General features: G+C 47.2%; 1 protein-coding gene across 2 annotated transcripts in view; it reads left to right on the plus strand.

The window, feature by feature from the left end:
- The first annotated feature begins 2,547 nt into the window (after positions 1-2,547).
- Positions 2,548-23,814, plus strand: part of LOC134041423 (runt-related transcription factor 1-like) — an 80,052-nt gene continuing 58,785 nt past the window's right edge. Inside the window, exons 1-2 of one of the 2 annotated variants that reach the window (XM_062488206.1) lie at positions 2,548-3,523; positions 3,735-3,848. In XM_062488206.1, coding sequence (XP_062344190.1) covers positions 3,794-3,848 — 55 coding nt within the window. In that variant the 5' untranslated portion in view covers positions 2,548-3,523; positions 3,735-3,793. Of the gene's footprint in view, positions 3,524-3,603; positions 3,849-23,814 lie in introns of those variants that run through there. The other variant, XM_062488205.1, reaches the window with a different exon arrangement.

Genomic DNA, 23,814 nt, shown 5'->3' on the forward strand with positions numbered 1-23,814 from the left:
AGCACAACATGGCCCTGTGGTGGATGGAGCATTTCCAACAATCTTCCCCCTTTTTTTTGGGATTCATGGCTTTGCTGGTGGGCCTGGGAGAAGACCAGTTCATTCTCTTGTTTGAGTGTAGCAGAGACCCACGCGGCTCTGTCCTTTCCTTGAAAATTCAGCATTCCTTGGGAATTCAAGGTGGTCAGACCTTAATAAATCCCATTCCATGTGTTATTTCCAGCTGCCTGCTGGCAAATCAGAGTCTGGAGTGACAGGAGCCACTTGAGCTTTTCCCTTGCATCATGTGCAGCCAGGGGGTGACAAAAGCTATTCCAACTGTTCCTTGTCACCTCAGCTGTGCCCTAGCCCCGGGTGTCCATCCCAGACTGTCCCATTCCTGCCCCAACCTGCTGAGTGCCAGGAAAAGAGAAATAAATGCAAACACCGAGCAGAGAATCAGACAATTGTAGGATCATGGAATGGTTTGGGTTGGAAGGGACCCTGAATATCATCCCATTCCATGCAGGGATGCATGGAATCAGGGCCCCAAAGAGAGATTTCAGGCTCTGATTTTTGTCTTCTGAGCATCCAGAGATTAGAGATCCCTCAGGAAGAGCCTCTATCCCAGATGCCAGGGCAGACAGTAAGAAATGAAGGAATCTGATATCCTGGCCCAGGACACATCCCTGCAGCAGCCTGCTTCCCTGGATACCCTGAACATTCCTGACGGCCACATCTCCAGCATGATGGTGTTTAAAATACTCTTAATAAATCCTTCATCCTGAGGGCCAGCTCCAGTCTCTGCCCCCTGTAACAGGGACAGGACCCAGGGAGCTGCTGGAGCTCTATCAGGTATTCCATGATTCCATAAACTTCTGTCCTGCCTGTCGGGACATAGCAGATATTTCCTCCCAGGTAACATCTCCTCTGTATCCCGATTTAAAAATCCTTTCCCGTGGGGATAAACCTGAACTTTGGGCGTTTGCCTTCCCCGAGGTGAATGTGAATTCTTCTCCATGAATTCACCTCTCACCATCATCGCCTTTTTGAGGCGGGGACCCTGCCAAAGTGAAGCCAAAATTCGGTGCCGCCGGCCCGAGCTCCCTCTGCCGGTGTCGGTCCCACAGCGCCCGCCCGGATCCCGCCTGGATCCTGCCTGCATCCCTCCTGGATCCCTCCTGAATCCCTCCTGAATCCTGCCTGCATCCCTCCTGGATCCCTCCTGGATCCTGCCTGCATCCCTCCTGGATCCCTCCTGGATCCCTCCTGGATCCTGCCTGGACCCCTCTTGCATCCTACCTGGATCCCTCCTGAATCCCTCCTGGATCCTGCCTGTATCCCTCCTGGATCCCGCCTGGATCCTGCCTGGATCCTGCTGGATCCCTCCTGCATCCTGCATGGATCCCTCCTGGATCCTGTTTGGATACTGCCTGGATCCTGCCTGGACCCCTCTTGCATCCTACCTGGATCCCGCCTGGATCCTTCCTGGATCCTGTCTGGATCCCACCTGGATCCTGCCTGTATCCCTCCCTTATCCCGCCCGGAGCTGAGGCAGGATCGGGATGTGCTTCCCGGAGCGATCCCGCAGCTCCATCCCGGCTCCAGAGCAGCCTCCCAGGGCAGGTGGATCTTGTGGGGCCGTTCCTATTGCAGTGGAGGGCATCCAGCTCTGGAGCGGGAAGAGCTTTATCCCGATCCAGGCAAAAAATTTGGCGGCAGGATCTGGAAGAACCAGGAAGCAAATAAAAAAAAAAACAAACTTGGTTCAGGATTGAGCCAAGCTCAAAGCATGAAGTGAAGCGTCCTCAGTTCCCTCTTCTTGTCGTTCAGAATTGCTCTGGGTTGGGTTTTTTTCCAAGAAGTTCATTTTGGAAAATATCCCAATTTCCTAGGTAATGTGTGTTGCTGGAATTTGCCAAATCCTTTTGCATCATGAGAGACTTTTTGGGCCCGTTCAGGGTCAAGAGGAGAAAGATCCAGGGAGAGCTCAGAGCCCCTGGCAGGGCCTGAAGGGGCTCCAGGAGAGCTGGACAGGGACTGGGGACAAGGCATGGAGGGACAGGACACAGGGAATGGCTTCAGAGCAGCATTGGATGGGATACTGGGAATTAGGAATTGTTCCCTGGGATGGTAGTGAGGGGCTGGGATGGAATTCCCAGATTTGCTGTGGCTGCCCCTGGATCCCTGGAATGTTCAGTTCCAGGTTGGACACTGGGGCTGGAGCAGCCTGGGACAGGGGAAGGTGTCCCTGCCATGGCTGGGGTGGCACTGGATGGTGCCACTTTGAGGTCCCTTCCAACCCAAACCATTCCTGGATTTTTTTTAAGCCTCTGATTCAGCAAACTGACTTTTTAAAAAGAAAAATCAAATGGACACACCCCCAGAGCTCCCACGAACTCCAGAAGGAAGCCAGGATGCCCTGGCAGTGTTTCCACAAGAAATTCAGACAGGACTCTCCTTCTGCAGCTGCAATAAGCAGAAAAATCCAAGTGGATTAAGCACCTATTTTTTTTTCCCACTTCATGGAGTAGTAACTGAATTTTCTCCTCTCTTCTTCATTGTCACAGCCAGAGACAAAACTTTCAATTGGTTATTGGTTTAGCCTTTTTATTTTTAATGTTATAGTCTTCTTCTTTTGGGGAGGGAGAAGACAAAGGAAGAACAGGAACTGTGCTAAGGGAGGATTGTATGACTGGATCCTATGGAATACTAAGATTTCCTGTGATCTTCCAGCACTCCTTAGAGGGTGCCATCACTGAAATTCCAAATAAAATTGGGACTTTTTAAATCTCCCCCTTTTTTTACCCATTTTAAAAAAAAATGTTGGGACTTTTAAATCCCCACTTCTTTTTTTCCACTTTCTTTAAAAAAAAAAAAAAAAAGTTGGGACTTTTTAATCTCCCCTTTCCCCCCCTCATTTTCTAGAAAAAATAAATCTCATTACAGTGCTCTTTCCCCAAACAGGGATCTTCCCTCAAGCTGATTCCCAATGTTTTACAGGATGAGTTCCACATCCTGCTGCCTTCACAGCAGCCTCAAACCAGGTTTGAATTCCTATGGAATAAGCAGCAATGAAGTTGCTATCAAAATAAGCTGGAGCTCCAAAAAAACCTCAAACAACCAAACAAGAGGAGTTGAACTAACTCATCAAAGACTTTTTTGGAGCATCAGGGCTGGTGAATCACCAGTTTTTCCCTCCCTCAGCAACTCCATCCTTGCCTGGAGCCCCAGGGAGGGCAGGTGGAGTGGGAAGGGCATGACTTCAGAAAGTTAAAAAAAAAAACCCTTCCAAAAAAAAAAAAAGGCAGAAAGCCGACATCACCCCAGTCATGTGATACAAAAGAACCAATGGAGGCAGGTCCTGGAAAGGGGAACAGTTAAATTTGTAATTTGGGTTGTGTGAAACACTTCTTTGGGCCTCATAAACAACCACAGAACCACAAGTTGGGTACGGAGGCAGTCACCCAAGAGCGGGTCCGGGATATTGGTCAGCAGGGAGGGCGAATCGTTGTGCCTACAAACCACAGGGTTTCGGAGGGTGGTAAGCATCATCAACCACAACCAAGCCGCTATATATATATATATATATATTTATTTTTTTTCCCCCCCCTCCTTCTTTTTAAGAAACATTTTCAGAGTTCTTTGAGCAGAAGTAGCTCAGGATCCGCTCCCGAGGAGCTGGGATGGAGCCGAGAGGGATGGCTGGGAGGAGGGTGGTGGTAATGACCAATCTTCATTTTTCACTCCCCAAGGTGGAAGAAACCCCAAATTCCCTCCCAGTGAAGAGAGAGTGAGTTTTAAAGAGGAAACAATGGCTTCGAACAGCATATTTGAGTCACTTCCTTCTTACCAGCACTTCTTGAGAGGTAAGTGCCATTCAGGATTTCTAAATAGATGTTTTGCTTTCCCGTGTTTCAGAAAATGCATGTTTGGAGAGGATCTGGGCACTTCCTTGTAGCACATGGGGGTTTTTCCACTTCAGTTTTCTTTGAGTTGATATCTGAGCTGGCAGAAATATCATCTCATTGTTTCTCAGTTAAAGAGATTACAACGAGGATTCATTTAAGCAGTTCAGACAACCACTGCACACTGGTGAATTTGCTCTTCCTAAATCCTCGTGGGCTTGGATAACTCCTGGGAATTACTGCAGGTTCAAGAGTGGCAGCACAGGCTCCTTTTGGGTTCTTTTTTAGGGGCTTTTTGAGCAGCTGCCACAACAAGTGACAGTGCAGGGAAGGAGCAGCAAGCCCAGCCAGCAGAGCAGGATTTAGGCTGGGTTTAAGGCTCAGGGGGAAAAAAAAAAAAAATCTTAGGAACCTGCTTAAAGTTTTCTGCAACTCACGTGGCTCGGGGAGAGGAGTGGTGGGGATGGAGTTGGAGGCTCTGAGGATGCTCTGATGGCTGAAGGAGCAGCTGCAGCCCTGGACGGGCTCCGGGGGGAACCGAAGGGTTTCACCCAGCAATCTGCACTGTGTCACCAGTGACCAAGAGCTTGTAACGTCCTTGTCATGTTCCCACCACCCCACTGTGGAGCTGATGCTTTAGTCACGGCTTATTCATCCAGCTCAGCCAGGCACAGGCACGGGAAAAATTCTCAGATTTCTGGGAATCACCTTCCTAAATAACTGCTGGAGATGAACTTTTCCCCTGGCCACGCAAGCCTGTCCTGCAGCGGGGTTGTGCCCACGTGGGTGACAAGGACACAAAGCCTGTCCCAGCCCAGGCTTGGCCGGAGAGCAGCACTTGAGAGCTGGTCACAGCCCCAGCCTCGCCGGCGTGTGCCTGTGAGTCAGGAGTTTATTCCCATTAAAAACGGGGAATGCGGAATGCTGCTCCAGCTGCTGTGTCACCACCGGCAGCAGCTCCTCAGGGTCACAGCCTGCCCAAACCCTACTCAGCTCTGCTGTTCAAATCTTTTTATTCCTCCCCCTCTTCTCATCAAATCCAAAGTTTTTCTCCATCTTTTTCCTGGCACTGCAGCCTGTGAGTCACCAGCACCTTCTTGCCTGGGTGGGGGAGATGCTGAAGGGTGAGCAAGAGGTGTCCAAGTGCTGACAGTGCTCAGCACCACCCCAAGCAGGGAAAGGAAGCAATACTGCTAAAATAACAAGCAGGATCTTCCTGCAATTCGTCAGCCTTTTTTATTTATTTATTTATTTATTTATTTATTTATTTATTTATTTATTTTAGCTCATCAACTGCTCGGTGTTTAATCTGTAGCACAGGGAGGGTTCTTGGGGAAATTTTGTGCGTCTGAAAAAGAACAGAGTGAGCCTCGTGGGGCTGTGCTTGTGCAGTGCCAGAGGACGGCCAGGCCACGGGACGGGATGGAGATCAGGGGTCGTGTAGTTGGCAGGAACCCAAAAAAAATTTGAGAGCAGCTGGTTAAAAACCAAGGGCTGCCTTGTCCAGAAAAGGAGTGGTTTCATTGAAACCACTTAATCCAGCAAGAGATTTAGCTCAACATCCCAGAATGGGGTTTATTTTCATCCTTACTACTCAGTTTTGGCATTAATGTTGCTCCAGCACCGGTATTTCGTTTTCTTTGGGGAATGGGCAAGCAGTGCTAGGCTGGAAGTCAGCTGGGTCTTAGGAACACCTGGAATTTCCTGGGCCAGGCTGGACTGGGCTTGGAGTAACCTGGGATAGCAGGAGGTGTCTCTGCCCACAGCAGGAGGTGGAACGAGGTGATCTCTAAGATCCCTTCCATCTCGAATCATTCCTTGTTTTTATATTTATATAAAATTTTCTATTCGGATTTGGCAGCCCAGGCGCAGATCCCAGCATGAGATCCCGCAGAATCTTGAGCAGAGAGGTTTTTCCTGCAGAAAACCTCAGCTCAGACACTTGGGTTGAGCTGTAAAACAAATGTTTCATGGTTGCAAAAGAACACCCTGCATGTGTGAACGTGGTTTTCCAGCAGTTCCCTTTTTGTTCCTTTCTCCACTCAAACGAACTCCGGGCAGTTTCAAAATCCTGGGCACAGCAAAAGGAACGTTTGGGCTCGGGAGCAAAAGAAAAAAAATAATCATCCCTTAGGGTGGGTTGTTCTCACCCTATTTCTCAACACGTTTTGCAAAGAAACATCCCCAAAATGTCTAAATTTCTGTTTTTCCCGCCAAAATTCATTGCGCTTTCTCCCTCAACTGAAAACATGAGAGAAAAAGGGGGCAAAATAAATTGTTTTCTCCGTGGATTTCTCTTTATCAGGCCACGCAGCTCTGCGAGAAGGAAATCCATCATTCTTTAGGAGCTTGATATAGGTGAAAATTGGGGGGAAAAGCGGGGAAGCAGCAGCAGTGAGGCACGGGAGCCCTGCCTCGTTAGTGGAGTGTGGTTCACCACACAGGATATGGCTCTTTTTCTATCACACCACACCAGCTCCTCCAAAGGAATGAGCAGCAGGACGGGACCTCTGAATTCCCAACATATTCCAAGGAGACCTTTTGGGATGGGCCATCAAAATGAGGCCTGGTGGGGCCCCCGTGCTAAAGAGCCACCCTATAGATTTTAAAGGAGGACAAAATAATCGCATTGCACAGCCCTCCTCCCTGTTTTTTATCATTTCTAGTTTTAATAATTTCTAATTTTATAGGTGGTTACAATTTGAAGTTTCCTGATAATTTTACCCATGAAAGAAAACAGAACTCATCTTTTTTATGTGGCTCAAAATAGCACCAAGCGTAATATTTTCCAGCAGGGCACTTTTCCCTGATTTTTGCTGCAAGGCCTGATTCTTTCAGTATGCAAGGAAGTTTACTCCTGGTGTTGCCTTCGTGATGTTTTTTATTAATTAATTGTGAGGTGCGATACTTTGATGGTTTGTTATCAGCTGGGAATGAACACAGGAACAGGAATTTTATAACATGGAAAAACAGAAAAACACATTGTGCGTAATTTCTTCTGAGTCCTACAGTGCCAAGGAGCACCCAGGCATTGAGGGATTCTCACCTTGTAAACGCAAAATAAAAATGTGGTGAGTCCAAGGAAGGACAGTGAAGATGGGAAGGGGCTGGAAAACAAATCCTGGGAGGAGCAGCTGAGCTGGGAAAGGGGCTGAGCCTGGAGAAAAGGAGGCTCAGGGGGGACCTTGTGGCTCTGCACAACTCCCTGACAGGAGGGGACAGGGGAAAAAATGAGAGGAGATGGCCTCAAATGGCACCGCGGGAGGCTCAGGTTGGAGATTGGCAAAGAAAATTTCCCTGTCAGAGCGGTCAGGCCTTGGGATGAGCTGCCCAGGGAGGTTTGGAGTCACTGTCTGTGGGAGTGCTCAGGAGCAGTCTGGATGTGGCCCTTGGGGACAGGGTTTGGGGTGATGCTGCTGCTGCTGGGCTGGCACTGGCTCATCCTGGGGGGCTTGAGATGATTTAATGGAGAAAATCTTCCTGCTCTGAAGGTCCTCCCTGCCTGGATTCAGGGACACCTGCCCCTGAGCACTCTGCTTCTCCTTGGAAATTTGTGGCTCTGACTTTCCTTGTGGTGGGATTCCCATCGGAAAAGTCCTCAAGTCCCTGGTGCTGGCTGGAAATGGAGGCTGAAGTGATCAGGGGCTTCTTCCCATCAGCTCCAGAACTGTGGCTGCCCCTGGATCCCTGGAATGTTCAGTTCCAGGTTGGACATTGGGGCTGGGAGCAGCCTGGGACAGTGGGAGGTGTCCCTGGAATGGGATGAGCTTTAAAGTCCCTCCCAACCCAAAGCAGTCTGGAATTCTCTTTTTCCAGCAGCATAAATTCCCTTTGTCACTGTGGAGAGAGAATTTTTCAGGCTGCCTGCCCAGTACCAAAGAGTTAATTTGTGTCAGCATTATGATCCCCTGACTGCAGCCTGTGAATAGGAAATTGAACTAAAGCTCATAAAAACCTTGGCTTACAAGTAGAAGAACCTTGCACAATGTCTGATTTACAGAGCCTGAGCTCTCTTTTTCACTTAAAAGCCTTGAGAAACATTGTGAGGCCTGAACACAGGAAGTAAAAAGTCTGACAGAGCTGAACATGCTGCTCTGGTGAGATCAAGAGATTTTTATCCTTCGCCAAAATATTTCACTGAGCGTTTGAGCAGCCACACTCAGCTCAGGGATAAGCTGTGCTGAGGCTAAAAGGGATTTAGGTTCTGTCTGGCCTGCACATCCCTCTGATTGTTTTGCCTTTACCCTTTATCACTTGGCCATTAATTAGAGATTGTTGGATGTTTTACCATGAGGGACAAACTCCAGCTCTGAGGTGGCTCTCTGGTGGAAAATGAAAGTATCGCCCCCACACTGCCAGGGGATGCAGTAAAAATAGAAAATAAACTGCCTTTTCATTTTTTTTACTTTTTTTTATTTTTTTTTTTTTTTTTGAGACCAGAAGATTATCAATATTTAGTTTGGCTGCTGTTCCCAAATTAACAGGCTGCTTATCTTGAAATGCGCATGAAAGCCAGGGGTAGTGGGAAGTTGATTAAAGCAATTTCTGACATTTGACTTCAGAATAAAGCATGAGTGTCTCCATCATGCTGTCGTTTGAGAGGGGAGAGTCTGTACCTAAAGCAAGATTTGCTGGGAAATTACTGCTGTTGGATTTAGAAACACTGGGTTTGAAAAGCCAAGGAGAAACAATCCTAAAGAAATACAGATTTCTCTGTAGGTCATCCCAAAACCAGGAGAAATACCTGACTTGGACATCCTGCCACGTACAAATGGTACCTGCTGGGTTCCAGAGGTTTCTGCTGCCCATCCAAAGGGATTCCCAGAGGCCCAGGCAGGAATGGGAATGCAGAAGAAGGCTGAAAGGCAGAGCGGGCATTAAATTGTACCAGGGGAGGTTCATTGACATGAAAGCACCACTGAATCCAAGGCTTTAACAGATTCCTAAAAGCTCCTGGATTTCTCCATACATCCAGAGTATCGTGGAACTGCTTAGCTTGGAAAAACCCTTTAAGATCATCAACAATTTCTTAATAGATACCAACCAAGCTAAGAGGGGGAAAAAAAATTAATAATAATAATAAAAAAAACAAGCTTTGGAAGGGTTAAGTTCTGCCTTTGCCTCTCCCTGCCCTATTTCAGAGCACAAAGCAAACCCTGTTAAAGAAAGATCCCCTGGAAGCAGCTCTGACATCTGCCAGATGATTTGTGGCTTCCTCCAGGACATCTGGGATTGGCCATGGAGAGAGACAGGCCAGGGGCTGGGTGACTCACTGGGCTGAGAGGACAAGAAAACATCTCCCTGCCTCATTTTCCATGCTCTGGAGAGGCTGGGTATTAATATTTGTATAAACTTGAGTCAGCTGCCCAAGCTGTGCTGTCTCCTCTCTGAAGGGCACCCATGGGATGTGTGGGGTGGCACCAGTGGAGGTGGCAGCAGTGCTGGTGGTTGAAGCATCAGAGCACCCACAAAAGGCTCCAGTCTGGGGGTGAAGCCTGTGCACACCCCAGAATATCCTCGTCAGGGTGTACTGAAATCAAACCACTCCTGACAATGGAAACAGTAGGAATTATGCAGATTCCCAATGTCATTTCCAAAATAAATCTTTTTTTTTTTTTTTTTTTTTTTTCCCACTGAGTTCCCAGCCAAAGCCTGGCTTTACGACCAATTTAAGTTTAGTAATAAAACTAAATGGTTTCGCCCAGTAAAACTAATTTTAGTGCAAACCATCACATTTTTCTATAAAGATTTATTCAAAATATTGAAATAGGAGATAGGAAAAGGCATGGAGGGACTGAGTGTGAAGCAGGGAAGGAGGGGAGGAGGGCAGCTCTACCTGGGAGAGTTTCCAATTCATCCTTGATGCCCTGGAATCCTGGTGGATTCCCCACTCGTGCTGTGAGTGAAACTCTGTCAAACGGGGCAGTTTCACTTGGTGCACATCTTTGAGAACACTTTCTCTGGCTTTCATCGATCCGGGGATTTCTGTTTCCAACCTGTAGCTTTTTGTTTTCAGTTTCTCCTTCCAGTGAACCCCAACGCAATCTGAGGTGGGCTTGAGGTTTTTTCTTTTGCCTCGAGAATATTTTTGTCTTGCAGGCTGTTTTCTGCCATCTGCTTCCCTACTAAAGCTGTGATTTTGAAAGCCCAGAAGCTGCATTTAGGTTGGGTTTTGTCTGCAGGTTGAAAGGTTTATGTCTTACAAATCTTTCTGAGAAAGCACTGGAAGGAAACCTGAGAACCGTCAGGTTTTATGAGATTTGCTATAAACATTTCAAGCTCCTGCACTTAGGGCGAGCCCTGCCACCCTCATCAAATCAGCAGCTCAGGAACTCTGAGCCAGCCTTTCCAGTGGCTTTTTGTGGTGTTTAAAAGGGAAAGGAGTGTTTGGGAAATCCCTGGATGGTTCAGGGTGAAGCACAGTGTGGGGCTGAGCCTGTGTATCCTGTGTGTCATTTATTTGTCCTTTGTGACACATGTCTGGTACATTCAAAGCCCCGGCACCACCTGCAGCTCTCACAAGTTCATTTTTTATTTTTTTTAAATGTGGTTTTATGGCATTCAGCTCTGCTGTGACAGCCAGACCTGGGCTCAGAGATCCACAGAATCCTGGAATTATCTGGGTGGGAAGAGATCTTTGGCATCATCCACTCCCACCATCAACATCACCAAACCATGACCCCCAAGGGCCACATCCAGACTGCTCCTGAGAATTCCCAGAGAATTCCCAGCCCCCACATCACTCCCCCCTCCTGTCAGGAGTTGTGCAGAGCAATGAGTTCCCCCCTCCGAGCCTCCTTTTCTCCACACTGACCAGTTCACGGCCACTTTGTCCCTGTCTGGGGACATCCAGGATTTTATTGGCTCCAGGACACACTTTCTTTCCCCAAAGGAAAGAGAAGTGTGGCTGCAGGAGTGTTTAAAGCAGCGCTACCTTAAATCTGCCCTGGCTGTATAAAATCAGTAGTGAAAGCCCCGGGGTTCCTCTCCTGCCCTCACTCGACAGCACAGCTCATCCTGACACCTGCAGGGTGGCTGGATGGGGCCCCCTCACATTCAAAAGGACATTGAGGGGCTGCAGAGTGTCCAGAGATGGGAAAATGGTCTGGAAAACATCCTGGGATGAGAAGCTGAGGGAGCTGGTGGTGCTCAGCCTGGAGAAAAGGAGGCTCAGGGGGGACCTCATTGCAGGAGGGGCAGTGAGCGAGGGATGGTAAAGTGCAAAAATGAGAGGAGATGGCCTCAAATGGCACCGGGGGAGGCTCAGGTTGGAGATTGGCAAAGAAAATTTCCCTGTCAGAGCGGTCAGGCCTTGGGATGAGCTGCCCAGGGAGGTTTGGAGTCACTGTCTGTGGGAGTGCTCAGGAGCAGTCTGGATGTGGCCCTTGGGGACAGGGTTTGGGGTGATGCTGCTGCTGCTGGGCTGGCACTGGCTCATCCTGGGGGGCTCTCCCAGCCTTGGTGATTCTGGAATTCTGGAATTCTGGATCTGAGAGCAGGGGTCCATGCACTCCATGGGAAAGGTTTTGTATTTCAGAATTCAGTTACCAGATAATATCAGAGTTCTGTAAAACACTTCTTGTTTTCAGGACCTCCATGTAAATGAGCTCGGGCCTTTGTATGAGTCAGATGGAATCGAATTCTTATCTAAGATTCACTCCAGTTGTGACTTCATGAAGAAAATTTTAAAGTAAAAGAGAGAAGTTTGAATTAAATCTTAGGGAGGAATTCTTAGAATGAAATTCCCAGAGGAGCTGTGGCTGCCCCTGGATCCCTGGAAGTGAACAAGGACAGCTTGGACAGGGCTGGGAGCAGCCTGGGACAGTGGGAGGTGTCGCTGCCATGGCAGGGGTGGCACTGGGTGGGATTTAAGGTCCTTCCAGCCCGAACCTTCCTGAGTGTATTTGTGAGTGTTGAGGAATCCTTTGCTGCAGTATGCGGTGGTTTCATTGTTCCAAACCCTTTGCAAGAAATTTAATTACAACTTTTTCCATCCTTTGGGCCACACCTGAGAGGAAAAGGACCCCTCAATTTGCAGTTTTGACTTTATCTTGTCTATTATTTATATATATTTTCTATATATTTTATCTTTATCTATTATGTCTTTAACCTGTAAAAGTTATAATGGCTGGGGCTGAACACCCACACGTTTTTCACACCAAGCGTAAAAAAATCTTTGCACATTGAAACCAAGAGTCAGGTCTCTTATAGGAACATGAGCATCTTCTGGCTGTCCCTTAATGGAGGAAATGATTTAATTTTCAAAATGAAGCAGGGTTTCATATACAGCGTGCCTGGAAACTAAATGTGAACCTCTGGTTGAAAACCAGAGACAGGGTAATTTTTGGGGGTTAAAAGTGATGGGTCATTGAGATTTTGGAGTAACAATCCAAACTTGTAATTTTGGGGTGGTTTTCTTTCCCTCTAATAGGGATTGCAGTGGAAATAGTAATTTTTGTCACCAATTCCCAGGGAATGGTCCTGGCCCCGAGGCTGCCAGAGCTCCAGGAGCTGCCAGGGATGCCCAGGCTGGGATTGTTGGGGGAGCTGGGCAGGGACAGGGGCTGAATGATCCCTGTGGGTCCCTTTTCACTCAGAATATTCCATGGTTCTATAAATCCCATTTGGGAAAACAAGACATTACCAACGTGAAGAGGGATTTGGGGTTCCCCTGTGGGGTGAATTCGTGTCATTAATTTGATTTCTAGGCAAGGAAAGTTGATTTAGGGTCACATTTTACTGGGGCAAGTAAGGCAACCCAGGATTTAATGTACGTGGAATATGATCCAAGAGTCAGGGGAAACCACTGGAAAGACCTGGCTGGTGGCTTTGGGCTTTGGGTGAGATCTGGGATGACTCTTGTGCTGCAGAAAAAGGTGTGGCACTGATGGCCCAGGTCAGCAGTTCCTCTTTGAACATTTTTTTTTTTTTTTTTTTTTTTTTGCTTTGGAGCAATATCATGGAATCATGGAATGCTTGGGGTTGGATGGGAGCTTAAAGATCATCCCATCCCACCCCTGCCACGGCAGGGACACCTCCCGCTGTCCCAGGCTGCTCCAATTCCCAATGTCCAGCCTGGAACTGAACATTCCAGGGATCCAGGGGCAGCCACAGCAAATCTGGGAATTCCATCCCAGCCCCTGCCAGGGAACAATTCCCAGTTCCCAGTATCCCATCCAATGCTACTCTGAAGCCATTCCCTGTGTCCTGTCCCTCCATCCCTTGGCAATTGTCTCTCTCCATGTTTCCTGCAGCTCCTCCAGGCCCTGCAAGGCCACCCTGAGCTCAGCCCAAAGCTTCTCCTGTGCAGGTGAACAATGCCAGCTCTGCCAGCCTTTCCTCCCAGCACAGCTGCTCCATCCCTCTGCTCATCCTGCTGCCTCCTCTGGTTTGCTCCAACAGGTCAATCCCTGCCCTGTTTTGCCCCTGAATAATAAAACACTTCAGTGTGAGCCGCAGGTCCCAATTCCAGCTGCCCACTGGTGGCTTGACTCATTTTCCCAAGTTTGTTTGAAGGATTTTCCCAATCCTTCCCTCCTGTGACAGTTCCAAGTTTGGGGCACATCCGTGACCCACGTGGAGAGGGACAAAGCAGCTCTTGAGGTTTTGGGGTGTTCCTGCTTTGATAAAACCACCCCAGCTGGAGATCAAAAGCATTTTTTAAACCGAAGCAGTTGGAGGTTTTTCATCTGTCTGAGCTCCTTCTCAGCCTTTGGTAAAGCCCATTCCAGATGTTCCAGATTCCAGAGTCTGAGGGGATCAGGTGTGGGACCAGGCTGGACATGAGGTCAACCTCTGAACCTTCAGGTTTATACAAATTCCGACACAGAGGTTTTATTAAAAAAAAAAAAAAAAAAAAAAAAAAAAAAAAAAAAAAGCAAAAAAACCAAACCAGGCATGATTTAACAGCAATTTGTGACCAAATTTCAACTCATTTCCAAGGAAAATCCTTCCCTTGTTCCTTGTTTTCTGGCTGATGTCCCTCACTACTTAAAGTGAAGAACTTGAATATTTTAAAGCATCACTGTATTTTTTAATATTTTTAGTTGGTTTTGTTTCCCCCTGCAGAAAATTAAGGCCTCTCTTACTTGAAACTTCAAAGAAGAATGAGAAATTAAATAAATAACCTATAGAAAAACACAAGCTGTCCTATTTTAGGATGTCATTACCTGCAGCAAAATTTCCCTCACTTCTTTTTCTTCAGTGAGAAAACAAATTGCCTCGTGATTGAGGTTTGGAGGAAATGCTGCTCTTTGCAATGTTTGCCACCAACCAATTCACCCAAACATTTCTAGCACATGACTTAGGTTGCAAATTTTGCTGCTGGTTGGCATTTCTGCAGCTGGAGACCAACCTGCTTTGAGTTATCATAAAATGAAAGCAAAAAAAAAATAAAATAACTGACTGGATTAAAGATTTGCCTAAAAAAAAAGATTTTTTTTTTTTTTTTACCAGAATTCAGTGCAGAAAAGAGGGTGAGAAAGTCAGGAAGGGGAAGAGGTTTTTCATTGTGTCTGATTTAGCCCTTAAAAAGCAAGGCCACTTTTCCTCTGCTGACCTCTGTTTGCACTGGGGGCTGCATTTTGCAGCTGGAATGGGGCATATTCCCGAGCAGCTGGAGCTGCCAGGATTTCAGGGAATGGTTGGGTGATGGAAATCTGAGGCCCAGCTGCTGATATTTGAGACACAGGTGTTTGGAGCTGCCTGTGCCCATGAGTTAAAACAAAAGAACAAGAGAAAACTCCCCCAGGTTGTGCTCCCAGAATAATCCATTGGCGTTTTTCCAGGTTTTTGGTTTTCTTTCACTTCTGGAAGCTCAGCCTTTGAAGTCAATCCCCCATTGTTCATCCTACTGGGTTATTATATTATTGTCCTTTCCTTCACTGGTGTCTTCCCTCTTTGGCTGGGATGCAGGTGGCCCAAAGAAATCCTGGTTCTGTGCCTGGCACCTGGAATTCCTCTCTTTGATCTTCATTCCTGGAGCTCTTTAAGGAAGTCAGGAAGGGATCATGGAATCATGGATTGGTTTGGGTTGGGAGGGACCTTAAAAATCCTCTCATTTCAAGCACTTGCCCCTTAGAGCTTTCCACTGTCCCAGGTTGCTCCAAGTGCCATCCAGCCTGGCCTTGGACACTTCCAGGGATGGAAAATCCACAGATTCTCTGGGATGGAAGGATTGGCTTCTCCTGGAGCTGCTGTGCAGTTCTTCTCTTTAACTTCTGAATTTACAGAGTCCTGAGTCAACAGGTGCTGAATGCACCTGCAAAATTCCTGATTTTTTCCCAAAATCTCAAGATCGGGATTCTGTGCATAGATCCCACCGGATCAACAAGTTCCTTTGGGGTCTTAATTTCCTTTTTTTCAGGCTCTCCTAGAAGGTTCCTGCATGAGCCTGGGCTTGTTAATTTTGGTAATGCAGCGACAGCAACATTAATTTTGGTAACGAAAAACTCGAAAGTGGCACGTGCTGGGCGTGGGAGGGAGAAAATGGTAGGGAAAAAAAAGATAATTATTTCTAAACTGGTTTCTTGGTTGTTACTTTGTCACTTGAATAGATGTGAAACCCAGGAGGCAGCCTGTGTCTGATGCAAGCTGTGATGTGGCAGATAAAAAGTGAGGAGGGTGCTGAGCCAAAGGGTTGGTTCGAGTCCAGATTAGAGCAGGGCAGAAGTTGTGGGGAATTGCTGGGCTCAGTCCCTGGACAATGGGACAATGTGATGGAGCAGAGCCTGGGGCTGCTCTGCCCCTCCCTGCACACAGGGACACACAGGGACAGACAGACAGACAGACAGGGACACCCAAGGACACCCAGGGACAGCCAGGGACACACAGAGACAGACAGGGACACCCAAGGACACACAGGGACAGCCAGGGACACACAGAGACAGACAGGGACACCCAAGGACACACAGGGACAGCCAGGGACACACAGGGGCACCCAGAGACATCCAGGGACACCCAGAGACACCCAGGGACAGACAGGGACACATGGGGACACGCAGAGATACCCAGAGACATCCAGGGACTGACAGGGACATCCAGGGACACACAGGGATACACAGGGACATCCAGGGACACCCAGGGACAGAGAGGGATACATGGGGACATCCAGGGACACCCAGGGACATCCAAGGACACCCAGGGACAGACAGGGACACACAGGGACATGCAGGGATACCCAGAGACATCCAGGGACACCCAGAGACACACAGGGACAGACAGGGACACACAGGGACACACGGGGACACACAGGGATACACAGGGACATCCAGGGACACCCAGGGACAGAGAGGGATACACGGGGACATCCAGGGATGCCCAGGAACAGACAGGAACACACAGGGACATGCAGGGACAGACAGAGACACCCAGGGAGACCCAGAGACATCCAGGGACAGACAGACACCAGGGACGGGCAGGGCTCAGCCCCTCCCAGCTGGGGCTCCTCTCCAGGCTGAGCAGCCCCAGCTCCCTCAGCCTTTCCTGGGCACGGAGATGCTCCAGGCCCTTGCTGAGCTCCAGGAGCTCCTGTCCCTGCTGTGCTGAGGAGCCAGAGCTGGGCACAGCAGCCCAGAGGCGCCTCCAGGGCTGGATCAGCCCTGAGCTGGTCGTGCTTTGAGGGAAATGTTGGAGAAGCACTTGGGATGGGGATGGGTTCATTGCCTTGAACACCTCAGGCAATTACTCCATGGATATTAATTCCATGAAATCCAAATGTCGTTAATGGGGGCCTTCCCCACAACCTGTGCAAAGTGGTGAAAACCTCTCTTGATTCTCGTGAGAATTCGTCATTCTTTTTCTAGCTTTAGTGGGAAATTCCAAAAAGCTTTCATTGAAAACGTGCATAGCCACTAAACGTCTTCTCCTTGGACGGTAAAATTTCAGATCGAAGCATCACCTGAATTTAAAAAAAGAAATTCAGAAAGCCAGGAGATGCTGTCCTAGGCAGACCCAGGGAAGCTGATTTCCTCCAGACTTGGAGTGCTTTGTGCCTGAGGTCTCTCAAATCCCAGAGGGATTTAATCTGATGGAAGCATTTTCCTTTCTCCAGGAATCTAAAACCTCCCTCAGGCTCCCTTCAGCTGGGAGGGAGCTCTGACAGAGCCACGTTTCATGAAAGCCAAAGGAAGTTCAGCCCACTTCTGCTCAATCAACTTTAGTAAAGTTGGCCCACAAGCCACAAAAGCTGGGGGAGGGCCAGAGAGGGCAAGGAGAGATCCCAAGCTCTGCCTCTGAGCACAACAAGAGCCTCAGAGAGGAGCTTGCAGTTAAGTGTGGCACCCAAAGATTGTCAAATCCACCCCGACATGCTTCAGTCACTCTGAGAATAGGATATTCCTCCTCTTCACGGATGAAGAATTAGGGAGGAGTGATCAGATCGTGAGTTCAGCAGTTCTGAGAATGATTTTACTGTTCTGGGCCCAACTATCTCCCAGAAGATCTCGTGTTTACCTCAAAATTCAGATGGAATCAAGCCCATGTTTTAATCAGAAATTTCCTGAGCACCACACATTATTTCAGGGCTCTAATGTTTTACATCTCCAATGTGCAATCCAGTTCAAATAAAAAACATAAAGAAAATCCAGGGGAAAAAAGTGTTCTCCAGTTACTTTTGAGCAGCAGGAGAACTTGGAAATGCCAAGAGCTGTTTCTGGGCATCAAGCTGGGTCCCTTCCAAATCAGAGTATTCTTGATAGACTCCCTAAAATCCTCCCAGGCTCCAGCAGAGCGGGAGGTTGTTGTGGCACATGGAGAATTCATTCATGCACTTAAAATTATTTCTTTTTTTTTTTTTCCTTGCAGAAAATAATTGAAAAGCAAAACTTTAAAAAAAAAAAAATTCCAGAGATACTTTTTTCCCCCTGCTGCTCTCTCTGGTGTTGAAGCGGCACTGGGAAGTTCCAGAAATGTTTGCAGGGTGCAGAGCATTGCTGCAAAGCCAAAGCTGCTGTTGGAAAAGGCTCCACCCCTGGCACAGGGAATAACCTTTGCCCAGGGAATTATCAGAGCAGGAGCAGAGCTTGTTTTGTTTTTCCCATATCTCCCTTCTGGGTAAAATTCCAGGCTGGTGCCTGGTTTGTCTGCAGGGCAGGTTTTTCTGTAGCGACCTTGGAGAGCAGAATGTGCTCCTTGAGGAGCCTGAGCTGCAGAATTTGGGCAGGGGGGTGGAATATGGGATGTGGGATAAAATCCCCGAATTCCTGATGCTGGCAAAGCCCTCCCAGCCCACGGAGTCCCAGCTGTGCCCCACGGCCACCTTGTCCCCAGCCCAGAGCACTGAGTGCCACCTCCAGGTGACACCTCCAGTTGTTCCTTTGGCTTTTTTTAGTGGCATTTCCATTAATTTTGCCCTCACTCCAGTGAAGTGGGGCTGCATAGCAAAGGAATCATGGAAATCTGCCTGGAATCATGGAATGATTTAGGTTGGAAGGGACTTTTTAACCCATTTCATTCCTACCCTCTGCCACTCCCTCTCCCAGGTGGTTCCATCCAACCTGACCTCGGCCAATTCCAAGGATGAAGCATCCTCAATTTTTCTGGGCATACCAGAGATATTCCCTTGCTGTTTGTAGCACAACCCCTTCCTCAACAACAAACCCGAGGTAAAATCATTAAAAAGCGAGCAAAATGAGAGCATCAACCTTTCCCCTGTGACACAACCGAGCTGCAGAACAAAAAAAAAAAAAAAAAAAAATTTCTAAATGTTTTGCTCAGCAGCCGGGGCTGCAGGAAGAAGATGGGGGCACACCTGCACCCTCTTTTCCTCCGGGAAAAAACCCCCGAGAGGCTCCAGGCTGGCACAGAACACCCCAAAAACCTTTCTCCCTGGAGTCGAGGGCCAGCTGCCGGCCCCTTTGGGGCATCCTGTTTGTAGGAAAACAAGTGACAGTTGCAGGAGGGTTGCAAGAGCGAGCAAACCGCAGCTCCTGCGTGGGGCTGATAAGGCTCAGCTCTTGCAGCAGTTCCGTCCCCCCTTTTCCTGTCCCTGTGCCTTTTCTCTGAGTTTTTTTTTTTTTTTTTTTCAGTTATTTTGGTTTCTCAGAAAGGACAGGAGCTCAAAAGGGACGTGGGTTTGCCCCCTCCTCCCGGGATGGGTATTGGGAAGGAGGAGGTTGTAAGTAAATGGATTTAAAAGTGCGGACCCGTCGCAGTTTGGGGTTTGGGGAGTTTGCAGCCACAGCTGTCGTCCTGCCAGCCTGATGTCCCCAAGCTTAGGACAGGGTTAGGCTGAGTCTAACCCGTGCTCAGAGCATTTCTGGAGGAGATCAGAACTGGTGACAGAGCATGAACCATTGAGACAGAGATCTGTGATCTGTCTCAGGGAGATGCACGCTTTGAGGTGTCACAACTCAAGTGAAAGAATGAAAAAAAATCGACTTAAAATGCACCAGGGGAGGCCCCGAAAAGAGATTTGAGATTTATTTTTTCCCCACAGGAGGTGGAGCAAGTTGCCCATGGTGGAGTCACTGTCTCTGGGAGTGCTCAGGAGGAGTCTGGATGAGGGGACGGGGTTTGGGCTGATGCTGGTGCCTCTGGGTGATCCTGGAGATCTCTTCCCTCTTTGGAGATTCTGGGCTGCAGCTGCCACAGAGGAGGATCGATATTTGCAGACAGAAAAAAGATGAGAAGAGGGATGAAGCTGCAAAACCAAATTTTATTGCTCCTACTTAAAAGCAAACACAAAACTCCTGGGACCTCTAGGAAAGATTTTCCCCTCTCCTCTGAACGAGCTCTCTTTTCTTATCAGCATCAAATAATTTCTTCCCTAAAGCAAACATTATTCTGGCCATAAAGGCAACAAAAAGCTGTGAAGCTCCCAGCATAGAAATTTCTGGAGGATCTGGAATGTTTCTTTCTCCTCATGAATTGCCCCTGCCCATTCAGGTTAAATTCAGGTCTTGGGATTCATGGAATGCTTTGGGGTGGAAGGGATTTTATGGATCATCCCATTCCAGTCCTGCCATGGCAGGGACAGCTCCCACTGTCCCAGGCTGCTCCAGCCCCAGTGTCCAACCTGGAACTGAACATTCCAGGGATCCAGGGGCAGCCACAGCAAATCTGGGAATTCCTAATTCCCAAAATCCCATCCAGCCCTGCCCTCTGGCAGTGGGAAGCCATTCCCTGTGTCCTGTCCCTCCATCCCTTGGAAATAATTTCTCACCTTCTTTCTTCTCAGCTCACTCAGCTCGTGGAATTATGTCTATTACTTTCAAAACTCAGATATATATTTTTAATAAAACATATCACCAAAAATTCTCCCAAAAGAAACCCAAATCCCTATTTGGCTGGGAGGAGAAAAGGAGGCTGCACAGTCAACAATATTTATTTAAATAGTGCTAAAAAGACTCAGAGCAGAATTTCTGCACCTTTAATCCTGCAACACCTGCCCAAGGAAATAAAATATCCCCTTTTTTATTGGGATCCACACACAAAGGGAGAGGGGAGTGCTCCTCTTACAGCAGCTGATCCCGGGAGTCTTTGGGTTTCCCAAAAAGGAAAAATGGAGCAGGGCCCTGGAATCTTTGGGATTCCCATGGGAAAAATGGAGCAGGGCCCTGGAATCTTTGGGATTCCCAAAAAGGAAAAATGGAGCAGGGCCCTGGAATCTTTGGGATTCCCAAAAAGGAAAAATGGAGCAGGGCCCTGGAATCTTTGGGATTCCCAAAAAGGAAAAATGGAGCAGGGCCCTGGAATCTTTGGGATTCCCAAAGAGGAAAAATGGAGCAGGGCCCTGGAATCTTTGGGATTCCCAAAGAGGAAAAATGGAGAAGGGCCCTGGAATCTTTGGGATTCCCAAAGAGGAAAAATGGAGCAGGGCCCTGGAATCTTTGGGATTCCTAAAGAGGAAAAATGGAGCAGGGCCCTGGAATCTTTGGGATTCCCAAAGAGGAAAAATGGAGCAGGGCCCTGGAATCTTTGGGATTCCCATGGGAAAAATGGAGCAGGGCCCTGGAATCTTTGGGATTCCCAAAAAGGAAAAATGGAGCAGGGCCCTGGAATCTTTGGGATTCCCATGGGAAAAATGGAGCAGGGCCCTGGAATCTTTGGGATTCCCAAAAAGGAAAAATGGAGAAGGGCCCTGGAATCTTTGGGATTCCCAAAGAGGAAAAATGGAGCAGGGCCCTGGAATCTTTGGGATTCCCAAAGAGGAAAAATGGAGCAGGGCCCTGGAATCTTTGGGATTCCCAAAAAGGAAAAATGGAGAAGGGCCCTGGAATCTTTGGGATTCCCAAAGAGGAAAAATGGAGCAGGGCCCTGGAATCTTTGGGATTCCCAAAGAGGAAAAATGGAGCAGGGCCCTGGAATCTTTGGGATTCCCAAAGAGGAAAAATGGAGCAGGGCCCTGGAATCTTTGGGATTCCCATGGGAAAAATGGAGCAGGGGATGCTTTAATGGGAAAATTCTATTCCTGGAAGATTCCAGCTTGGAACAAAATTGTTTCTGATTTTAGCTACTTAACGAGGATAGGGAAGGACTGGGAATATTATTATTACTGTTATTATTATTATTATTATATTGCCATTATTACTATTATTACTATTATTGTGGTTGTGTTATTATTATTACCATTACTATTATTATTATTATTACTATTTAATTGTTAACTACTTAGTAAAAAATCAAGACCTTCAGAATATGGAATCACAACCACAACTTTTCCAGCCAAAATTCCATGTGCTCCCCGAAAGCTGCAGGCACTTAAGGAAATCACAGCAAGGATTTTTGGTGGCCTGGAAAAGGGATTTTTCTGCCATAAAGATGGAAAATTTGGGGCATTCCCAGCTGGTTTTAGATTAAATTATTTATTTTTGGGGGGAAATATGGAACCCTGTGACGCTCAGGATTTCCATGGGGAGTTTATATGGATTGAAATTTCATCCTGTCCTGTTCAATCCCATTAATTACGGTGCTCAATCACTGGAGGCCATTCATTTGTTTAACTAATGATGGAATTATTTTATCAAGAGCTGGTACTGGGATGGATGGAGCCAGGTCGTGCTGGTTTTCCTCGGGATATTCAGGGAAAGCCGGAATCCGGGAGGAGCAGGGCTTGATGGATTTGTGGGAAGGGAACTCTGGGAGAGACCTGGAGGTGGATTTTGGATTCTCTATCATGGGGGGTTTTGGATTTTGGATTTTGGTGGATTTTGGATTGTGGTGGATTTTTTGGGTTCTCTGTTGCGGTAGATTTTGGATTGTGGTGGATTCTGGATTCTGGTGGATTTTGGATTCTGGGTTGTGGTGGATTCTGGACTGTGGTGGATTTTGGGTTGTGGTGGATTTTGGATTCTGGATTGTGGTGGATTCTGGATTGTGGTGGATTTTGGATTGTGGTGGATTTTGGGGGACTGTGGTGAATTTTGGGTTGTGGTGGATTTTGGATTGTGGTGGATTTTTGGGGGATTGTGGTGGATTTTGGATTGAGCATTGTGGTGGATTTCGGGTTTTGATGGATTTTGAATTGTGGTGGATTTTGGGGGATTGTGGTGAATTTTGGTGGACTTTGGATTCTGTATTATGGTAGATTTTAGATTGTGGTGGATTTTGGGGGATTGTGGTGGATTGTGGTGGATTTTGCATTCTGTATTGTGGTAGATTTTAGATTGTGGTGGATTTTGGGGGACTGTGGTGAATTTTGGTGGATTTTGCATTCTGTATTGTGGTAGATTTTAGATTGTGGTGGATTTTGGGGGATTGTGGTGAATTTTGGATTGTGGTGGATTTTGGGGGACTGTGGTGAATTTTGGATTGTGGTAAATTTTGGATTGTGGTGGATTTGGATTGTGGTAGATTTTGGATTTTGGTGGATTCTGTATTCTGGTAGATTTTGGATTGTGGTGCATTTTAGATTGTGGTGGATTTTGGTGGATTTTGGATTCTGTATTCTAGTGGATTTTGGATTGTGGTAGATTTTGGATTCTGGATTGTGGTGGATTTTGGATTGTGATGGATTCTGGATTGTGGTGGATTTTGGATTTTGGTGGATTTTGGGTTGTGGTGGATTTTGGATTTTGGTGGATTTCAGATTTTGATGGAGTTTAAATTATGGTGGATTTTGGATTTTGGATTGTGGTGGATTTAGGATTCTGCATCATGGGGGGTTTTGGATTCTGGATTTTGGTGGATTTTGGATTCTGGATTGTGGTAGATTTTAGATTGTGGTGGATTTTGGGATGTGGTGGATTTTGGGGGACTGTGGTGAATTTTGGGTTGTGGTGGATTTTGGGGGATTGTGGTGAATTTTTGGGGGATTTTAGTGGATTTTGGATTGTGCATTATGGTGGCTTTTGGATTGTGGTGGATTTCGGGGGATTGTGGTGAATTTTGGTGGATTTTGCATTCTGTATTACTGTAGATTTTAGATTGTGGTGGATTTTGGGGGATTGTGGTGAATTTTGGATTGTGGTGGCTTTTGGATTGTGGTAGATTTGGATTGTGTTGGATTTTAGTGGATTTTGGATTCTGTATTCTACTGGATTTTGGATTGTGGTAGATTTTGGATTCTGTATTGTGGTGGATTTTGGATTGTGGTGGATTTCGGATTTTGATGGATTTTGAATTGTGGTGGATTTTGGATTTTGGATTCTGGTGGATTTTGGATTTTGGCAGATTTTGGATTGTGGTGGAATTTAGGTTTTGGAGCAGGGGGAGAAGCAGCCAACGATTCCCTTATTTCTGTGTAAAGGAATTCACTCCTTTCCATAAGGATTCTTTGAGGTTGGGTTAGGAAATGAGGATTTAGGGTTTGGAACTGAGGATTGATGAATTTTAAAAAGTATCAAAAAATCCCAGAATCCCAGAATGTGGTGAGGAATTGGGAATGGAAGGGATCTTACAGCTCATCCCATTTGGGAAGGGACATTTCCACTGTCCCAGGCTGCTCCAAATCCCAAAATCCCAGTGTCCAACCTGGCCTTGGGCACTG

The sequence above is a fragment of the Cinclus cinclus genome, chromosome 2 (genome assembly GCF_963662255.1).
Source record: "Cinclus cinclus chromosome 2, bCinCin1.1, whole genome shotgun sequence".
Lineage (NCBI taxonomy): Eukaryota > Metazoa > Chordata > Aves > Passeriformes > Cinclidae > Cinclus > Cinclus cinclus.